At 38.1% G+C, this 22,110-nt stretch overlaps 1 protein-coding gene across 5 annotated transcripts in view; it reads right to left on the reverse strand.

The window, feature by feature from the left end:
- Positions 1 to 22,110, reverse strand: part of Frem1 (FRAS1 related extracellular matrix 1) — a 164,877-nt gene that overhangs the window by 54,586 nt on the left and 88,181 nt on the right. For all 5 annotated transcript variants that reach the window (XM_046467407.2, XM_058586346.1, XM_058586347.1 and 2 more), the window contains 7 exons: positions 20,399 to 20,651; positions 14,560 to 14,754; positions 13,255 to 13,440; positions 11,371 to 11,567; positions 8,200 to 8,422; positions 5,461 to 5,605; positions 1,594 to 1,735 (listed from right to left, as the gene is read on the reverse strand). In XM_046467407.2, coding sequence (XP_046323363.1) covers positions 1,594 to 1,735; positions 5,461 to 5,605; positions 8,200 to 8,422; positions 11,371 to 11,567; positions 13,255 to 13,440; positions 14,560 to 14,754; positions 20,399 to 20,651 — 1,341 coding nt within the window. The remainder of the gene's footprint in view (positions 1 to 1,593; positions 1,736 to 5,460; positions 5,606 to 8,199; positions 8,423 to 11,370; positions 11,568 to 13,254; positions 13,441 to 14,559; positions 14,755 to 20,398; positions 20,652 to 22,110) is intronic.

The following is a 22,110-nucleotide window of genomic DNA, read 5'->3' on the forward strand; positions in this document are numbered from 1 at the left end:
TTGAGACAGTCCAGGAGGCCTGGAGTCCTGGTCCCCAGCCTTGGGGAGCCTGAAGGAGGTGCAAGAGAATGGTGGCGAGCCCTACTGGGAATCCGAACCCATCTGGATTTTCACATATCCAAAACAGTTCAGTTCCCAAGCCACCCAAATGTGTGAGCTTTCGCTGCATTTCTGCTTCATTACTCTTCAAAATGAAATAAGGACCCAGCTGCACCTCAATTTAAATCAGCAATTGCTCTTCACTCTGATTCTCTATGGTGCCCACACTCTAAGACAACCAAGCTGTTCCACACAGAAAGCATCCTCGCTGCTTCAGAGGACTGTGTGAAGAAATCAGTCGAACCATCACACCAGGCATTGCTAGTGGTTGTTGCTGGTCTGACTCCACTATTCAATAAACATTTTGGCGGATTACTGGACAGACCTTCTCAAGTGACTAATCCTTAAGTATCATTCACATGGTCTGAATAGAATGAAATCTGGCCCATTCTAGGACTAAAGTGAAACAAGGAGGTACTGTCAGATCACAAACAGTTGGAAGAGTTAGCAATAGAATCCACTATTAGGATCCTAACGTTTCCATGCTTATAGTTTCCTGATACAAATCAGGGATGTGAATTACTGCATCGTGGATTCAGGTATGGCAGCTGTCACAATCTGGGGTGGGATGGCCTCCACATGAAGTTTCTGCCCAGGGTTTTTGGTGCAAAATATTACTCACTGGAACCTTTGCATGAGGTCTCTGGGGTGGTGAGGGAAAGTGGGATTGCAGAGTAAGGGCACCAACTCTCCAGCTTTAAGTTCATCTCAGATAAAACACAGAACAATTTGGTAAATGTACAGTGAACTGTCTCCCTAGAGAAGAGACAGGATTGTCACTGCTTGGAGAGGAGGATGAAGTTTGAGAAAGAAACGTGAAGGATCCCTTTGCTGAGACTTATTGAAAAGGCAGAAGGTGATAACACTAAGGTAAGGTTTGGAGTCCCATGTGGAGGGGGGCTTGATCCCTGGGCTGCACTTTCAGGTCTCTGCACTATAGTGTCAGGGGACAGAGGCTCCATTTGTTAGGGGACTAGAGCAGAAGGAGCTGGAGATACCTGCTTCATATTTTCCTAGGCCTAACTGTCATGAAAAAAAATCAAATTTTTCATCTTTCTGAGAATGATCTGCATCTTAGCTGAGAGAGAGAGAGGTTGCTGGTAGATTTGAAGGAGTTTTGCACTTGACATGGTGGATGGTAAAGAGAAAAGTTACTTGGATCATAAGAAAAAAAATCTGGTGGGAATGAAGATATCTCAGAAGAAGCTAGATTCTTTAGAACCAGACAACTTCCTTTACCTGGTAACTTCCTCCCTCAGCATTTAGGGAAAAGCTCTGGGGAAGGGAGCAATAAAGAACCTTAATATTGGTTGAATTTGCCTTAAATTGACTAAGAAAATTTAGAAGGACATGATTCACCCTGGTTTAGGAAAATTCATCTCTGGACAAAAAAAAAATATGATTGAGAATAAATTCAATTGCACAAATATGGGTGTTGAGCAAATTTAAAACCACTATATTAATTTCAAAAAAATAAGCCTTAAAACCACCAACCTTAAGCTGAAGTTGTCCATGTTGGGGAAGCCTTTCAAATAAATAGTAAATCTTCTCCCTGGGTGAGTCTTTGTCTACAGCGGAAAGAACGGCGCTAGAAATAATACGGGTATCCCCCATATTCATTTCAATTTCAGCCTTCCTGCAAAAAGGGAAATGCCTGGGTTGATATGAAAACAGAAGGTGTTCCTTTAACAGGGAATACTTATATTGACTCTCACAGTTCCCACCCTTCAGCACCTGAGGAAGGATTTTCAATAGCCAAAGTGCCGAGAATGAAGTGCAGACATGAAAAGCTCTCATTTCACTTTACGTGCGAAAGTCTAAAAAGAAATGAGGCAGCAGCAATGAATAAAGTAGCACATAATTAAAACACTTCTAACTGCTAACATGTGTAGAACTTATAATTTTATAAGTAAAAATTCAGTTCAGCCAGGCACAGTGGCGCACGCCTGTAATCCCAGCAGATTGGGAGGCTGAGAGGCAGGAGAATCGAGTTCAAAGACAGCCTCAGCAAAAGCGAAGTGCTAAGCAACTCAGTGAGACCCTGTCTCTAAATAAAATACAAAGTAGGGCTGGGGATGTGGCTCAGTGGTTGAATGCCTCTGAGTTAAATTCCTGGTACAAAAAAAAAAAATCAGTTCATAAAATGATTATTTCTAATATTTCATTTAACACTCACTGCAATAGCTCCATAAGTAATGGGCCAGGTACTATCACTGTAATTTTATAGACAGAAGCTTACTGAAAGAGATTAAGTGGCTTATACACAGTGCTCCAGTACCCTTTGTGATATGCCATTCTGAGTTTGGTAGTATTTAGGTAATCTGGGGGCCTCTAGTATACTCTTTGTCTCTGTGGTTATGTTCTGGTAGCCTGTGTTCTCTTTATCATGCTTCATCTCTGCCCAGGGCTTGAGCCACCAGGTAGCTGCTGGCATCTTGAGCTGCAGGCTGGCACAGCAGCAGGCTTGGGTGGGAACAGCTGGTGCTTCTAACCTGGACGCTGCTGCTGTGGTTTTTGCAGGGCCTTTGTGGTGCTGCTGCTTCTACAGCCAATATGGCCACTTTCCCTAGTCTCATCCAAGGGAAGAGACCTCCTCCCACCAGTGCTTCTAGCTCTCAACCATGGACATTACACATGCCTACTCTGTCCACTCTAGCGGGCTTGTTTCTGAGAAATATTGAGACATGTGAATTACTTGGGATTCAGAGCAAGGACTTTGAGCAGCACCAACTGGCATCAACAAACAAACTTCCAGTCCTCTGCCGTGAAGCCAAGGTCAGGACACTTCAGTTTCAACCTGACCAGGGGAGGTTTCTTGTCCACCAGGATTGATATCCCCCTTGGCAGTAAAAGGAGACTTTGGTCTATCTTTTTACTGGAGAATATTAGTCCCATTATTCTAGAAGGCAAAGGGATCTGTTGCATCTGTTGGTTGGGTGCTTAGGGAGATTAGTGGTGCTTTTTATCAAAAGAGACAGATGAATCCAATCAGGAAGCCAGACTGATGAAGGCGGGAATTTGGTGAGAAGAAAGTGTCAGTATTAAATATGGAGAAGAAAAGAGGTGTCTCTAAAAGGGACCCTGGACAAAGTCTGTGGTGCAAGTAATTTGTTTGAGAGGCAATCTCAGGAAGAAGGAGAGAAACAGGGAGTGAAAAAGGAAAAGACAGCAAAGGGTATATTTCCTGATGGGCAATTGGGCTCAAACCTACTAGGAATCCTTTTCTTTTTCTTTTTCTTTTTTTTTCCTTTTCAAGGGACAGGATCTTGCTGTGTTGTCAGGCGGCCCTAACATCTAGGCTTAAGAGATCCTCTTGCCTCAGTCTCCCAAATAGCTGGGGTGATAGGCATGTGTTATAAACTCCAGTTGCTGGGGATCTCTTGAGGAGCCACAGAGGACGACACTAAGATTGTGCTTCTGGAGGACAGGAAGCTGGCACATTTATCTCATTTGCTACCTCCTGAGGCTAAGGGCTATCCCTACAGTTCTCTCTGCTGTGCCTGAATGTGGGCTGAATGATCCACTGCAGCTCAGAGAAAGCTCCAAATTTGAAAAGTGGAGCAGGGCGCTGTGGGCATCTGAGGTGGGGTGCTAATACTGAGCAGGGTACATTCCCCCACAACCATCAAGAGAATCACAAGTGAGCTGAGGGGCTATGAGTTAAGGAACTAGAATGTTGACCCAGCACCTAAGAGGACCACCAAACAAATGGCATCATAGGTTCTACCAGGGTCCAGTGAGGTGACAAGAGTCCCGGGATTTGGTGGGAAAGCCAAGGGTAACTTCTAAGGGAACAGCTTTAATAGAGTGGTAAAGGTTGGTTAGAGACATTGGCAGAAATGGAAGAAACCAGAACAAGCTACTCTTGCAAAAAGTTTGGCAGTGAAATGAGTGTGGGGCTGGGTTGTCTGTGTCCTCAGAATGAAGATAGTTACTTGCAATAGTGACGATAATGAACACTTAAGATTCTGCATGAGCCAGGCGCAATGGCACATGCCTGTAATCCCAGCGACTCAGGAGGCTGAAGCAAAAGGATCTCGAGTTCAAACCCAGCTTCAGCAACTTAGTGAGGCCCCAAGCAACTCAACGAAACCCTGTCTCTAATAAAATATTTTCAAGAGGGCTGGGGATGTGGCTTGGTAGTTAAGCATCCCTGGATTCAATCCCTGGTACGCCCCCCCCCCCAAAAAAAAAAAAAAGATTGTGCACGATGTTTTAGCCATTCTTTTAAGCGCTTTTAAATGTTTTTTGTTCACTTAATCCTTGCAACAGCCTATGAAGAGGATACAAACACTATCCCCATTCACAGAGAAGTTAGCAGATACAATGAAGTAGTGTACTCAAGGTCACACCACCACACCAAAGTACAGAATTACTGAGTCAATCTAACTCCAGCATTTGCTCTCTTAACTACTAACCATATCCCTGTGTCTTATTGATAAAAGGAAGGAAAAAGGAGAAATTGAAGATGCAGGAGGGGAAAAATTATGGAGGATGTACTAGAAGGAAGCAAAAGGTGATCTATTCAAGGACATATGGGAGATAAAGGGGGAACATCGCTTCCTCTCCACAAGACAGAATGAAAGAGAAAGATAAGAGAAAGGAGAAATTCACAAAAATTATAAACATCTGAGGTAACAGAAATCCCAGTTACCCAGACCCAATCATTACACCTTGTATACTTGTACTAAAACATCATACTGAATCCCATAAAAGTGTACAATTATATGTCAACTAAAAATAAAAATGTATTTTTAAAAGAAAAAAAACATGGGATTTTGAAGCAATCAAAGAGGTATGGTAATTTTGTAGCTGTAACTATCTCAGGAAGTTTAGTAATGTGGCCTTCTATTACTAAAAGGGGTGTTGATACATGTGGAACTTGGTAGAAATATGGTAGATCATGAAGTACCAAGATGATGAAAGGAGTATGATTGATTATTTCCCTCTGTCACTCTTATTTAAAAGTTTGAGCAAGTCCATTGTGAGGACTGTTTGCAGTTAACATTACCATTCTTGAGTAGAATACACATATTGATTGAACTTTGGTGCATGTGGGCATAGGTCTAAACATTTACTAGCATATCCCTTCTATGCTGTATGCTCAGTCATTCTTATTTTTTATACCTACTTGGAAATTTTAGAAGAAAATCAAATAATTAAAGGACTTGTTAAGAGGAGGTTTCATTCACTGGCATTTACATTAAGTGTTCCAGATGCCTGTGTGGGTGGAGCAAGTTAAGATGGACCAAATGATGGAATACTGGCTTCCTTAGGGGACACACACTTGTTCTTCACCCAGGATCACAGACTTCACAGAGCTTCATAAAAATCAGGAAGGGACTCTCTTAGGTGGCTTACTTGCTTAGCATTGGTTTCTCATCATTAACCGGAGTGATCTCTACTGAAATGGTTTTAAGTATCTTGTGTTTCCCATCTGACAATTGGATTGTAAAGTCGTCAGCAAAGCTCTCAGAGTCATCATGCACATAGGTCAACCTCATTCCTAGAAAAGGAGAAAAAGAAAGTAAAGCTCACTTAGGATTGAACCATCCCAACACACATCACAGGTAATCTGTTTTAAATCTGAGGAACTGGTACTAGCAAGATTTCATGGGGACCAGTGGTGTAGCTCACTGAGCAGTTGGCTAGCAAGACAAGGTCCTGGCTAGTTTCTCCTGCGTGGGAGAAAAAGGTTTACTAATCAGTACACTAGGGTGAAATAAAACTTGTCTTAGAAAATTAAAAAGTACCTTCATATCCCATTATTATTTCTTTATTTAAAATAATTTAGAATTTGACAGAGGCCTTGTTTTAAGTCAGTGAGAAAAAGATGTATTATTAAGTAAACCATATAAAAACAAAGGTGTCAGAGAGTTTAAATGAAACAGAAACTTAATTACTTGGGAAAAATTAGAGAGATATAGCCCTATCTTGAGCCAGTCCCCAAGATAAAAGCTTAAATATTAAAAACCATATTTAACTATATTTTTTAAACCTGCCTAATATTCACATGGAAATACTAGAGACCCAGAATAGCCAAGTCTTGCGAATTGGTGCAACCACTCTGAAAACAGAAAACTTGGAGTGGACCACCACTTGACCTAGCTATCCCACTCATCAGTATATACCCAAAGGACATAAAATCAGTATACTACAGTGAAACTGCCACATCAATGTTTATAGCAACTCAACTCACAATGGCTAAACTATGGAACCAACCTAGATGGCCTTCAGAGCTGAATGGATAAAGAAAATGTGGTATATATACACAATGAAATATTACTCGGCCTCTAAGAAGAATAAAATTATGGCATTTGCAGGTAAATGGATGGAGGTGGAGAATATCATGCTAAGTGAAAATAAGCCCATCCCAGAAAATCCGAAGGCTGAATATTTTCTCTGATAAGCGCATGCTGATCCATAATGGCGGGGGTGGAATGAAGGAACTTTGGATTGGGTACAGGAGAGTGAGGGGACAGAGTGTGGGATGGGAAGGACAGTGGAATGAGATGAACATTACCACCCTATATACATGTCTAATTACACTACCAGTGTGACTCTGCCCCATGTCCAGCCAGAGGAAGGAGAATTGTGCTCCGTTTGTGTACAATGTGTCAAAATGCATTCTAGTGTCATACATAACTAATCAGAATGATTTTTTTTAAAATACAATTTTAAAAAAAAGACAACATGGAGAAGAAATGGGTGGGCACCCCAGGGTAAGCTGACAGGAAGCTGCATTCTGAAGGCATGTCCTGGGCTAGCCCAAAAGGAGAAGGACCCTGTAGACTGGGAAAAGAAAACAGGTAGAGAAGGAAGGAGAATGAGAGTAGGCAGTAATTCTGAAACTGAACCATTTGGTCACATTTTTTAAAAGTATTTTTATAAGTGGGAAATGGGATAAGATCAGTGTTTTTTAAAGGAGAAAAGTAATTAAAAAATAATTCAGGCTGCTATTTCGATGTGTCATTTCCCTAAAGAGCAAATTATCTCCTCAGAGACTAATGAGTCCTTATTACATGTGGTTCTATATTTGTTTCAACTATGGAAATTTTGGCAGACAAAGCTCTTAAAATTTAGTTCCATGATCTCATTAATTTTAAAAGGGAATTTTTTATTATGACATAAAAGTTTACATTAAAATACCAAAAATTGCAAATATTATTTTTAATGGTACTCTAAAAGTGAAAGAAAATATGTTATTGCCTTTCCAATAAGCTATTATTTCTAGCCAGGACTTCATGCCTATCAATATTCTAAAGCCCAGAAGTAACCCTGGAGGGATTAAAATATAAAGTGAATGCTATTTCTTCACCCTCTATTTCTATGATTTATAATCATCTTTGCTCTGTTAAATTACATTCTAAAAATATTTGTTCCATATATCTATATAATATACACATTATAATGTATATATATATCTACATAATATATACATTATAATGTGTATATATATATATATATATATATATATATATAAATTGTAGATGGAAACAATTATTTTCTTTATTTATTTTATATATTTTTATGTGGTGCTGAGGATCAAACCCAGTGCCTCACACGTGCTAGGCAAGCTCTCTACCACTGAGCTACAACCCCAGCCCCTTAAATTACTTTTTAATTTGTTAAACTGATAAATAAAAATTATATGTAATTATAATATACAACGTGATTTTTGACATATTATATGTGATATACTTGATATATATTATATACATATACACACATTGTGATATGGTTAAATCAAAATAATTAACATGCATTACTTTATAACTTGTCTTTGTGTGTGTGTGTGTGTGTGCACGCGCACTGAGAACACTTAAGATCTATTCTTTAAGCAATTTTCAAGTACACAATATATTTAGCAACCATAGTCACCAATGATGTACAATAGATGTCCTGAATGTATTCCTTCTGTCTAAATGAAATTTTGTACTCTTTGACCAGCATCTCCCCATTCCTCCCATCCCCCAGCCTCTGGAAACCATAATTCTACTCTCCACTTCTGTGAGTTAGACTTTTAGAGTTCACATGTAAGTCCAAATTAAATTATTAAATCAATAGCAACAAATTGAACGGAAGTGGGACATGATATACCAGTCTTGAAAAGTTCCAAGGAAAAACTGTGAACAAGTTCCTGCTTCTGGTCAGGGTTGGCTGACTGCTTATTCTGAGGAGAGTCTTTGCTGAGCATCCTATTGATGAGGAGACCATGACGTGGTTTCTGAGTGATGCTGAACAATAAGGGGTCCTTGGGGATGTCCAGGTCAGCAGCACTGATGACAGAAGAATCCAGCTCTGTCGCCTGACCCTCACACACCTAACAGGAACAAGTCCAAAAAGTCAGCTGTGTGTGTGAAATAGAACCTGTCCACTAGATTCTTTTGACAAACTGCTAAAAACGTCGTTTTAAGATACTGTATTGCAGATTTTCCATAACATTTATATATAATGAGTCCTAAAAAGAAATTGCTCGTTTAATAGGAACATAAAAAGAAACATCAAATCTATTAATCTCCCTTATATTTTTTGAAGGTTTTAAAGCAATTTTCATTTCCATGAACAAAAAGAACATATGATTTTAAATGAATATATTATTTATAGTTTAAAAATTGGGAGAAAAAAGCAATCAAAGGATGCATAGTCTTTAGAAGTCAGAAAAGTTCAGTTGTAAAATCAAATCTAGAACCTTCACCTTCAGATACCAATCTGTTATTGTAACCTCCTGGACCTCATCCTTTCTACAATTCTTAGGTTTCTGTTTTAGGAATAGCACAAATATCTTTGTATACTGCATGTATTTGGTGTTTTAACTTTTATTATAGCAGTAATATCTTCTTTATTTATTTCAGTCAACAATTGAGAAGGATGCTTCTGACAGCAGAGAGTGTGTATTTTAATTCTGGGTCTTTCATCTTTCCCTAATCCTCACACCTCAAATTTTCCTAACCCACTTTCCCACACCCCACTTCAGGTTTGTAATCCTTAAAGCACAAAGAGAGTGGAATGTTCATGATCTCATGCAGGATCTAGTCATTTAAACAATATGGTACTGAGATGTCCTGACCTTTTTCCCCCTCATATCGAGGATAGGGAGAACAAGGAAATATTTTTGCTTCCTATTTTGAAATATGGCAGGATTTCAGTAATAAAAGAGAACAAATTCTATACATGCTTCTTGGGAATCTGCAATATCACTATGCTACATGCTGTGGAGAATATGAATATTCTCAAGAATCTAAGTCAGGAGAGACTGAAGGTCTCTCCACCAATAACTGTATTATGAGGAAGACAACACCCAGCACTGCTAGATACCAATAAACAAGAAGCACAATAGGGTGGAGGACACCAGGACATTTTTATGGCTGAGAACACAATCAAAGCTTGAAGGACAAATACGGTTTAGAATCTCATGGACTTTGAAGTGAACCCTCCTGTAACCATTTTTTACAGAATGCACATAAAGAAGAGTTACTCACCATACATGATGCCTGGGCTAAAATGATGCTAATTTTCATTTATCTGACCTCACTTATTAAGGACTGAGGCAGTATCATAGATTAATTCATAATGATACACTTATAAAAATTATCTTTGATCACAATTCACGTATTTTTCTAAAAACTTTAATAAAGCAACTTAAAAATATATTATTAATTATTATTCATCATAGAAATTAACTATGAAGGCTTTCCCCCCGACACACTGTATAGGACAACGTTTCTTATTTATAAAATGGTAAGTTCATTCACAAGGGTACTAGGAAATTTTACTGAAAAAAAATGTGGTATTCTTTGTTGGAGATTGAATTATTTATTGAGATTATAACAATGCAAAATTTAGATCAATACTCATAAAAGGCAGACATTTATAAGTTGACAGGTTTGGAATGAATTACAATAAACTAAAACTTCAAGTGTTTTTGTAGCACCATGTGATAAAAGTCTAGCTATCCACAAAATAAATACATTTTCTCACAAGAAAGAAAAATATTCCTTGAAGCTTAGTCGCCTCTGCCAATGACACTGGTACTCCATATTTGTTACCCTATAACAGCTTTCTCTAAGGAAGACACACGTAAAAAGCATGATTACTTCTAAAGAGCAAGGGACAACTTCCTAGTAGCCTAATTATTTCTGAAGCCCCAACCCTAGTCACATACAACACAATGGAGGTAAGTATAGAAGGAATCATTTGTATATTTTTTTTTGTCTCACATAATTACTGAGGGGCTCTCCAGAGAAACCCATGTGCCAACAAAATAGGAAAGGCAGGAACTGCCTCTTAAATTTAATGCTGAGGTGACTCTCATGTACCATTAAGATTCAGTAGAAAATTAAAAACAAAGACTTTCACATTTAGAATGTAATTTTTTTAGCAGGAAAAAAAAACCAAAATAATGACTTTGGCCAATAACAGAAAAAAGATAACAAATACAACAATGACAATAATAATAATGACACCTATTGATTAAGGGTCTGCTCTGTGCCTGGCCATCTCAATCATCATGGCTAACCCTCAAAGAAGATTTTATATACAGTTTGCAGATGAGGAAACAGAAGCCCAAGATCATACACCTATTAAAAGCAAGACCCCAAGTCCCTCTAATTCCAAAGCCTGTGTTCATCCTATTTCTTCAGGATTTGCTAATACATATGTCTGGATTAAATAATCATTTACATTTATATGTACTTATACATATAAATTGCTTAAAAAGAGTTATATACTAATGTGAAATATTTTAAATCTACACAATCTTGTTTTTAGGAAATGAACTATAGAGTAGTAGATAAAATTTATCCCTATTTAAAAATTAAAAACAAAAACAAATCACAATATCATACCCATTACTAGTATGTGCAAGAATTATTTAGGATATTTAGTTAACCTCATTAAGCCTAATTTCTTCAGTTACAAAATGACAATAATAATGCCATCCCCTTAAGAGTCAACAGTGAGGATTAAATACGAATGCACATAAAGGGCTTGGAATCTACAATGTAGTAAGTACTCCATTCTATACATAAGCAATGTAGTAATTGTATCCATGCAATTGCCCAATGCTAGCAATAATTATGATGATTGCCATTATTGTTATTATTAGAGTAATAGTTTTCAAGTAATCACATGATATAGGTTACTGCATTCCCTACCCCTCACCAAATTAGTGTGTTTAGAGCTTCTGAAGCAATTTAAATTGACTAGGTTAAAATAAAGACAAAAAAAAAATGATGAGTGAGAAATGGAATATTATGATAAGGTTCTTACAGTAATATTCTGCACTACAAAGTCAGGAACTTCATCATTTGTGGGGTTGATTATAACATAAAATGGAGTCTGCAAGGAGCGTCGCTTCCCATCTGTGACGTACACCACAAACTGGTCAGTGGTCGGTTCCATCCTCAGGTGTCTGGATTGCACATAGTTGATGTGCAAAGCCTTCATGTCTTTCCAGTGAAAGGAAGCTAGAGCACACCAAGATGGAACAGGTAAGTAAGAAAAGCATTATTTACGAGGTACTGGTCCTTATCTTTAACCCAATAACACCCTGTTTTTTCAGCAAAACCAATAAAAGATCATGGCAGTTCACCTAAGTATCTGCTGTCAGGGACAGCTGCAACATCTGCCAACCATTAACATAAAAACAGATAACCATAGATCAAAACCATAGATCAAAAGATTCAAATAGACAGGGAGAACAGAAGAGCAATAGCTACAAACCAGGATGCAGAGGAACTTCCTGACCACTCTTCAGATCCTCGGAATGGATGCTGGGAGACCGTTATCTGACCACTGCTGCTGCCTGAGCAGCTCATGTTATACTTCGGTAAGAAAGAGCCCACCTCTTTCACATAGAGGCAAAACAGGAGACGATTCTTGGCCTACTTGATGTACACATCAAGCACCTGATTGAATTGAGTGGAATTAGCTGATGTAATGTTTGGGTATTAAGATGTAGCCTTAAATCAAAAAATGGCTCCATGTGTGAATTAAGTCACAGGAAAAATTGGGCAATGTTTGATGCAATTAATTTTAAATGCAGACTTTCTCATATTTAAAGTAGATATGCCTCAAAAAGGGCTCGCAGAATCATATACTTCTAAAGTAACTTAAAAATATATTATTAATTATTATTATTATCTTAGGAAAATTTGGATTTTTGCTCTCTGCTTTTGTTTTGGTTGTTTTGTTTTTGCCTCAAATACAGGAGCTATTTTATTATCTGAGACACATTTTGATTTCAAAATTAATGTTATCTGCTTAAACTTTTTAGACTTTCTTTCTATATAACACTCATAGTATGTTTTCCAATCTTTTCCACCAGTATCTATTAAAATGATGAAAACTTGTGAGACTGAGACCTTGTAAGCTCCCACCAGATAAATTCTATTACAGCATTCTGTGCTGCTATAAGGGCCTTTAAAAACATTATCTCTTCCATATATATTTCCACCATGCTGCCTGTGCATTGGTTTCATTAATGAGGTTCTTGGCATAAAAGTTAGCTAGCAGAGATAGAAATAAAACACACAGACTCAGTTACCTTTTTCTATGACCAGGTCCGAGACGGCTCCCCTCTCTGGCTCCAACCTCGAACCACCCGTAGGGCAGCAAGGATTACTCAGGGCTAGCAGGAGAGAGAGAGAGCGAGCACGCCAGGGAGTAGCCTTTTATTGGGGAACAAGAAATTCAGGGGAGAATTCCATCCAATGAAGGTTGAGGGGGGCCGCACTCCAAGGTCAGGGTCAGTGATTGGGCCCCCGGGGTCAGTGGTCAGTCACACCCCCACACGGACAGGTTCTCTCATCAGGAGAGGGCCGGGAAAGTTCCGACACAGCCAGAAGCCTCATACCCAAACTGGGAGTCACCCAGTCACGCGTGAGGATGGCTCTCCACATATATTCTCATTTCTTCATTAATGAAATCTTCACTTAGTTTGATATTAACTCGTATGCATAGGAAAAATCAGAATAAAAATTTAAAAATTATAGATTCAAAAGCATCAGCAATAATCATATTGATAATAATAATTTCTTGAATGTACATGGTGCTTTGAACCTTTTTGGACTCCTTGCCCAGTTATTAAGCATGATCTGGCCAATTACATCCATAAATAGAACAGTTAATGCTAGTCATGAAACCATCACTTACCTATACTTATGCCCATATTGCTTTTCTCAAAACCCACAGAAGGAAGTGTGTTTTCAAGGTAACCAAATTGGGGAGGAGAAACCAAAACAAATTCCAAGTCATCTGCAGCAGTGTCAGGATCATTGGCAGACAAATGGTTAATGGTAAGGGCTGTTGAGAACCCCTCATCTACAAGGAACATGGTACCTGCATACAAATAACAACACAATCATGAATTAGCATGAAATCTTCTAATCAGAATAGGGAAGACAAAAGGGAATGATTGAAGTTCCAATTCAGAGATGCCTCCCCTATGCAAATACACTTCCATGGGAGATGTTCACTTCCTTTGGCATAATTCTCTTTATTCCCTTTACAGTGAAAATATTCACGGATAACGGGTGGAATTTAATTTGACTTATATGGAATTATATCTTTTTGCTTGTACAAGCAAGCCAGACAATAATTGAAAGACAGCCGAAATACTAACTACTCCTGCACAGCCTTTTAGTCATTCTCAAGGAACTCTGATTTCCCTTGTGTCTCTACAGAAGTGACAAATGAAAATGCGAATTGCCAAACTGTTTTAATGATAAGCCACTAAATGTAGTTTATGTACTCTTCAAGATCAGTTGTTACCTCTGTTTGTCAGAGCGTTAATTGCCTGAGAGCTATTATGAATTGCTCATAACGAACATTTTTTTCATGCCTTGGTGCTTAATTATTCTGCTGGGATAATGCTTCCTTTCCAGAACATTGCTTGGGAGATAGTTTGCAAATTACAATAACATTCATACATATGCTTATATTTTTTTTCTGAGGGACAGAACGTATACATAATGCTTATGAAGAGATGACTTTCTAAATAGCAAATAAGGTTAAAAGTATATAAATGGTCTCTCTGGTATACTCATTCTGTTCTAATAGAAATTACTACGGATAAAATAAATTACTCTCTCTCTCTCTCCAGCAAGCAAATGATATTTTCCCACATGAAATCAAACCAGAATATTTGAGGATTCCAGTGTTGTCCTTGTCCCAACGTGCTCACATGCGCGTGCGCACGCGCACACACACACACACATACACATTCTTTCTCCATGAAGAAGTAACTAAATTTCTAAACAAGTGAATTCTTTTGTCACATAATCTTTTACAGATTTGGGGTTTTCCACAAATTTCTGATGAGTCAGTTATTTGAGGGTAATTGTTGTATGATGGTTTTCCATTATGACTCTAAGTAAAATGTATTATTTCACCAAACCATGGCTATGACCCTAGACAAGATAATAGTACTTTTACAGAAAAAAAAAAATACATTGTTACCTATTGCAATTGAAGGTGGCTGATTGTCTACTGGATGTACTGTGATGTTGAGATCATACACTGGAAAGGACTCATGGAGAGGAACAGATGGATTAGGTCCACTGTAACAACAGCCATTCACAAAAGGGCCAGCTTCTCCATCCGAAATCACCAAAGTAATGGTATCAAAACAAGGCACCAGGCCAATCTCACCACCTGGAAAACACAACTATGGTTGAAACCTAACTTTTTAAAAATACAGAATACCAAGATGGAATCTACTCACACCTCCTCTGTCAGCATTGAACGGCAAGGAGAGGAACTTATGAGAATAAGTGTAAAAATGTAAAGCCCAATTTTATCACTATAAAATGAAGTACTGTCGTGAAAATGCTTGTCCATCTGTTGCCTCGGGTGAAATTCCTGCCAGCCATCAATCACCATATGGAGGGGCAACCCAGGGCAAACCAGGGTCTGACAGTTCACAAATGAACAAGGGAGAGGCAGGAAGCTGACTAGTGATGGTTTTATTCCTCCAGCATAATCCTTCAGGGGTTATGAAGACCAACCTCAGGCAGAGGCAGAACACACCCTTGTCCCCTTGGTAATTGCCCTTCCTTTTGTACCAACCACCTTGAATTTATAACCATCAGCCACACAGCAGTTATGAGAATCAGAGGGCACTGGATAGGTGCAAGTAAACAACACTCCACATTTTGATCATTTCCTTCAATGTTTTCTTCTTTTTATATATTAACCAAGATTTTTTTTTTAAATTAGCAACAGTGCCTTGAAAAAAAGTGGCATTTACCTTCACCTTCTTCCTATTACTTGTTAGATCTTACTCTCTACAATCCAAAGTGGCCTCAACTTGAGCCTTGAGAGATAGAAGGAAGAAAAAGCCAGGGCTAGATAGCTTATCTGGAAGAGGACAATCTCCTCTGAGTTGCTAATGAACAGCATGGAGCCAGAGTGCTTGCTCTCCAGGGGGCAGAAAAGCCCTGCAAGTGTGCTGTTGGTAAGTCTCACGTCTCACCTTCAAAAAGCAATTAATTCTGGGAGCATCCATGAGACTAGGGCACAAAAGAAATGTCATATCTTCTCACCATTCACACTACCCAAATTGGCAGAGTCCTGTGCTTGGGATTATTTTCCCAGTTTAAAAAAAAAAAAAATGACACGAAAAACCCTACAAATGATATCATTAAGCAACCAGATGATTAAAGTATGAAAAATTGGAAAAAACAGAGTTGAGTTCTGAGAGTTAGAAATGATCAGTCTTCAACTCTGGGAGTGTCAACAGTAAAGGCCTCTCACCTGTTTATAATGACTAAAAAAAAAAAAAAAAAAGCAAATTGTCTTAAAAACATTGATTCATCAGTTATTTAGTCAATAAATATCTCTTTAAGGACTACTGATGAATTCATGAATCCAATCAATTGCAAGTCAAAGATACTTAGAAAAATATTGCATCTGGACTGAATATATAGATTTTTTTCTTGTCATTATTCCCTAAACAATATGGTATAACAACTATTTACGTAGCATTAGTATTTTAAGCAATCTAGAGATGATTTAAAGTATATGAGAGAATGTGTATAGGTTATAGGCACATAGTAGGTCATTTGATAAGGGACTTGAGCATTCAGGGAATTTCTCTCCGTGGGGGTCCTGAAACTAACCTCCTGAGGATAGCTAGTGACAATTGTGTATTAGCCCCATAATGTGCAAGATGCTGAAAGAGAATGAGAGTGTTGGCTGACAACAGCCTGGGCTAAGGCATATATGCCAGTAGAAAAAATATTTCAGCCCCTATCTCTCACCATGAACAAAACTCAACTCAAAGTGGATCAAGGGCCTAGCAATTAAACCAGAGACACTGTGACTAATAGAAGAAAAAGCAGGCCCAAATCTCCATTATGTCAGATTAGGCCCTGACTTCCTTAATAAGAGACCTATAGCACAAGAATTAAAATCAAGAATCAGTAGGTGGGATGGATTCAAACTAAAAAGCTTCTTCTCAGCAAAAGAAACAATCAGTGAGGTGAATAGAGAGCCTACATTTTGGGAGCAAATTTTTACCACACGCACACCAGATAGAGCACTAGTCTCTAGGATACATAAAGAACTCAAAAATCTTAACACCAAAAGAAAAAAAAAAAAAAACCCAAAACAAAAAAATCAATCAATAAATGGGCCAAGGAATTGAACAGACACTTCTCAGAAGATGAGATACAATCAATCAACAAATATATAAAAAAAATGTTCAACATCTCTAGCAATTAGAGAAATGCAAATCAAACCTACTCTTAAGATTTCATCTCACTCCAATCAGAATGGAAGCTATTAAACAAACAACAATAAGTGTTGGGGAAAAGGCACACTCATACATTGCTGGTGGGACTGCAAATTGGTACAGCCAATATGGAAAGCAGTATGGAGATTCCTTGGAAAACTGGGAATGGAACTACCATTTGACTCAGCTATCCAACTCCTTGGTCTTTACCCAAAGGACTTAAAAACAGCATACTACAGGGACACAGCCATACTAAAGTTTATAGCAGCACAATTCATAAGAGCTAAACTGTGGGACCAACTTAGATGCCCTTCAGTAGATGAATGGATAACGAAAATATGGTATATATACACAATGGAATACTATTCAGCATTAAAAAAGAATAAAATCATGGCATTTGCAGGTAAATGGATGGAGTTGGAGAATATAATGCTAAGTGAAGTTAGCCAATCCCAAAAAATCAAATGCCGAATGTTTTCTCTAATATAAGGATGCTGATTCCTAAGAGGGTTGGTGGGGAGCATGGGAGGATTAGATGAACTCTAGATAGAGCAAAGGGGAGGGAGGGAAAGGGAGGGGTACACAAGGGTAGGAAAGACAGTGGAATGAGATGGACATCATTACCCTAAGTACATGTATGAAGACATGAATGATGTGACACTACTTTATGTACAACCAGAGATATGAAAAACTATGTTCTATATGTGTAATATTAATTGTAATGCATTCTGCTGTCATACATAACAAATTAGGATTTTAAAAATTTAAGAAAAAAAGGAAAAATCTTTCAGGATGGCTTCACTGGCTTTGCACTGTGTGTTAAAGGGTAAGTAAAAGCCTGTCAAGCAGATAAGGCAGGGAACTGGGAGGCAGGAGAGAAGAACAGAAGAAAGTTTACAAAAAAAAAAAAAAGGCAAACATAGCACATTCAGTAACTGCCATTTCTCTATGATAGAAGCATAGGATATATCTATAGTAATAGCTGGAAAAGTAGGCTGAGCATTAAATCACTAAAAAGGCTACTGCATAGATGGGAGAACTCTTTACCTTGGAATGAATATAGTCTAAGGACATGATTTACACTTTAAATGTTAATCATAGTGTTATTATATCAGCATTGTATAAAAGAAAATTTTTGAATGACCCCATTTTTAACATTAGGAAATTAATTATATACTTTTATAGTAAAATACTATTCAATTACTAAAACATTTATAACAACCATATCATTTAATAGACATTTGAATAAACATTTTAGATGATAATCTAAATGAAAAAAGTAACTAATATAAGTACATATATATATATATATATATATTATGATTGTAACTAAGTGAAAAGTAACACCTAAAAAAATTAAATACTGTAATACTTTAATGTTAACAGTGACTATCTTTGAGAGGTATCAGTGTTATTTGAAACTTCATTACACTTTTCAATTCTTTTTGAGTTTTCTGCAATGAGCAAGCATTATTTTTATAATTACAGAAAGCAAATAAATAATGCTAGTAAAATTATTCATGGGTAGTTTTATAATCAACATATAGAAGCAATAGTGGAGTCAGACAATTCACTTCAGATACTAACCAGACTGGGATTCTTTCCATTGATTCTATCACAATGTTAAGTAACTACCTATTGAATAAACAAGTGAATATTACAATATCAAATTGTCCTTTGACTCTAGTATTTCTCCTAATGTTATAACAAAAGAAAATCTTTTTAAACTAATTTAACCCAATATCTTTCTAGGTCTCATTAGCTAACAATTCCTTGCATGGCCATTACACTAGAAGAGATTTAGACACTTGAATACCCGCTGGTTAGCACTTAGAATGAGGTAGTGGAAGAAAATGTAACCCATGTCACCCTAATTCATCTGTGCTTTATGATCCTGCCAAAGGTATTGAAATTATAACAAACGACAATCACTAGTCTTTGAATCCCTGTCCTGCAAGGTGATTTGAGATCTACGAAGGAAACATATAAGAAGTATGTAGTTGTGAACTCTTAAGAGATATCAAGCAAGTGCAAAATATGCTCCCCAAACAAGGAAATAACCAGTGAAATCTTTCCTAAGTCTACATGCAGATAAGAGGGAGATACCATTTAAAGAAAAAAGATGTTTAGCAGCATGAATAAAATGTCCCATGTTCATTAATTATCCTTGAGACAACTGGTATCCTGATAAATTGCTGTTTTCCAAGATACATATGAAAACATATTATTTCAAAGTGTTTTCTACCATTTCCAAATTAATCCTTAGTAATCTCAATCATTTCTCCTTGAGCCCCCTCTCCACCTCACTAATTGAATTTTCTCTACATCATTTCAAATAAGAAAATTACTTGAATTCTGAAAGCTCTTACAGCCTATACTACTCAGCTGGCCTTATACGCCCAATTATACTTCCACCATGGAATTTTCAGTTAAAAGAGGCATATCAATAAGTAAACAGGAAATTGAAATAGTGTGCAATTAATTCCAGTAAGAGAAAATATATGGTATTATTACTGAGGAAATACCCCTAACCCAGACCTCAGAAGAGTACAGAGGAGATGATGTCATGATGGGCAGATTTGTCATTCTGTCATCTGAAAGGATTTTGACTGCTTGCTTGAGTGAATCGTCCTGCATGGCAGGATCTGGATTTACACTCCATTGGAGCCCCATGGGGCCTGGTGATGTCCTTGCAGATATCAGATGTTGAATTAATATTTTCTTTAGTTGAACAGTTTATATGAGGAATAAGTGTCATCCAGGAAACAAAATAATGTGATGCCAGAAATGTAAGCGCAGTGCCTAAAAACAAGCACTTCCTGAAGATTTAAACTGTGTTCACGCTGACAGGTACCGTGGGCAAGTCCCACAAAGTGTAAGAGATCATCTTTGCTTCTCAGGAACTTAAAAAGCTGACTAGTTACTTCTTAGGAGTTAGCTGGCCATCAGTAAACTTTTAAAATTCATCATATCATTAATTTAGGAAGTTTACTTCAAGAATTTCTATTATGATTTATGGATCCATAAGCTGAAGTGACCAATTTAAATCCTTGAGTTGACCCAAAAGTAGGCGTATGTGGTAGCATCAAGAACAGCAGTAAGCTGGGCACCGTGGCATATGCCTACAATCTCAATGGCTCAGGAGGCTGAGACAGGCGGATCACGAGTTCAAAGCCAGTTGCAGCAACTTAGTGAGGTCCTAAGCAACTCAGCAAGATTCTGTCTCAAAATAAAATATAAAAAGGAGCTAGGAATGTGGCTCAGTGATTAAGTACCACTGGATTAAATTCTTGGTACCAAAAAAAAAAAAAAAAAAAAGAACAGCAGCAAGTGACACCTGCTTTTTCTCAACCCTTCAAAATTAACTATAATACGAGATCAAAAACACTCCTAAATATGGTAACTGTAATTGAGAAGTGTGGTGCAGGCTGCAGCTGCATCTTTTACTCTATTTTTTAAAACTGAAGCCAGCATTAAGACTGTTAGATTATCAGAGCTACAGCAAGTGGAATAAGGCTCTCATATGGCTTGTGTTTCCTCACTAGTCACAATGCCGTCACTTACCTGTGTGTTTGTATGTCACAGCCCCTGAGATAATATCTCCCTGAGAGAACTGGTCTACTTGAACACCAGCCTTCCACACCACCCCATGCTGAGGTTCTCGGGCAATCATAACCATCAGTTTCAAGTCATCACTATCCATATCAGTAGCAAAAATGTGTTCAGGAGTGATGACCACCTCTCCACCCTCTGAGCAATGCATCATGGGGATGAGGTCAGCCTTCAGGATTGGCGGCTCATCATTTATAGGAAACACCTGAGCAGGAAAAAAAAAAAAACGCTTTCAAGAAAAAGAAATGACAAATTGCCCAACTGGCAACACCTAGCTCAAAGTCACAGTGACAGGGATTTTCGATCTTCCAGACACATGAAACAATAGCCATGGAATTTGGCCAAGCAGCCTGTTTTTAACTTCCCCCTATGTACCATCTTGCAAGGAAGACTCCACATGAGAGGCATTTTAGGGAGAAATGGAAGAAATACGTTTATGGTTTGGGACTCAAAACTCTATCTCCTTCTAAACAGACAAAACATAAATGTGATATACAACATTCCTCATCAAAGCCTCAATCCTTCCTTCTTTGTCAAAGTCACACATATTCCTGAGGAATTCTGGTCCTTGTGGTGTGATGCGCGTACATTCACAGTGTCCAGGTTATTTTTATTTTGCATTATCTAGTGACTACAAACCTTTTCTCCACCTCAATTTCCTGCCACCCATGAAGTTGGGTTCACAATAAGCCACAGCTGCATTTCAAATGGTTTGCATTACATGTGAAACTCCATTAGCCAGGTTTCAACTTGAAAAAAAATGCTTTCCTCTCACTCAAGAAAACAAAGCTCCAAGATGAAAGGAAGGAGAAACAACATGGGATCACACTGGCTCTCTGGCTTTGAAAAGACCGCACTGAAATTTTAAAAGACAGGTCTTTTAAAGGGAACAAAGAGCACTTCTCCTTGGAATCCATGGCCACAACCTGGGGTGGGCTGCAAGGTTTATCTTGTCAGGTTGGCCCATGAGTCTGCTCAACTTTACATTTCTTCCCTCTTGCACTGTGGCCACAGGGGTCTGTTTTAAATGTCCATTTCAAGCTGCTGCCTTCTTGGGACTTTTATTGGCTTCCCAGTGCTCCTCCTGGGAGTCACTGGCTCATCTATGCTCTGGGATGTGCTGGCCACCTCCCTCCCTTTTCACCCCAGCACACCTTCCTCGCCATCTCGGGGCCTGTGCAGCCTCTCCTGCCTCTGTCCAGCATACCCTGTCGCCAACTCTTCGCTAATTCCTGCTTTATGTTCCGTGTGAATTCCCCAGGGAAGCCCTCCTTGGGCTCATTTAGGAGCTTCTATTACTTAGTTCCCCTACTTATTTATAGAACACATATAAAAATCAATTCATTATTTTGGTGATGATCTGTTTAATGCCTGTCTTTACCCCTGGTCTGTAACCTCTAGAAGAATAGGGACCTGTTTGTCTGCCTTGGTCATCATTGTATTTCAAGTATAGAAGATCCAGCATAAAAGAAGGCACTTGTAAAACATTGGCTGAATAAATGAATATAACTTTGTATCTAGACCCTGAGAACCCTACTATTTAAACAGGCTAACATCTGTAAACAAATACACATGAAACATATGAAATTATTGACACTTTCTTTTATGGGTAGAGGCATGGATTGATAGAACCCCTAGCTTAGTTATTTAATCAAAGAGTTTTT

This window comes from Marmota monax, unplaced genomic scaffold (assembly GCF_021218885.2).
Source record: "Marmota monax isolate L192 unplaced genomic scaffold, Marmota_monax_Labrador192_F-V1.1 WCK01_AAM20220418_F8-fsc00033, whole genome shotgun sequence".
In the NCBI taxonomy this organism is placed as follows: Eukaryota; Metazoa; Chordata; class Mammalia; order Rodentia; family Sciuridae; genus Marmota; species Marmota monax.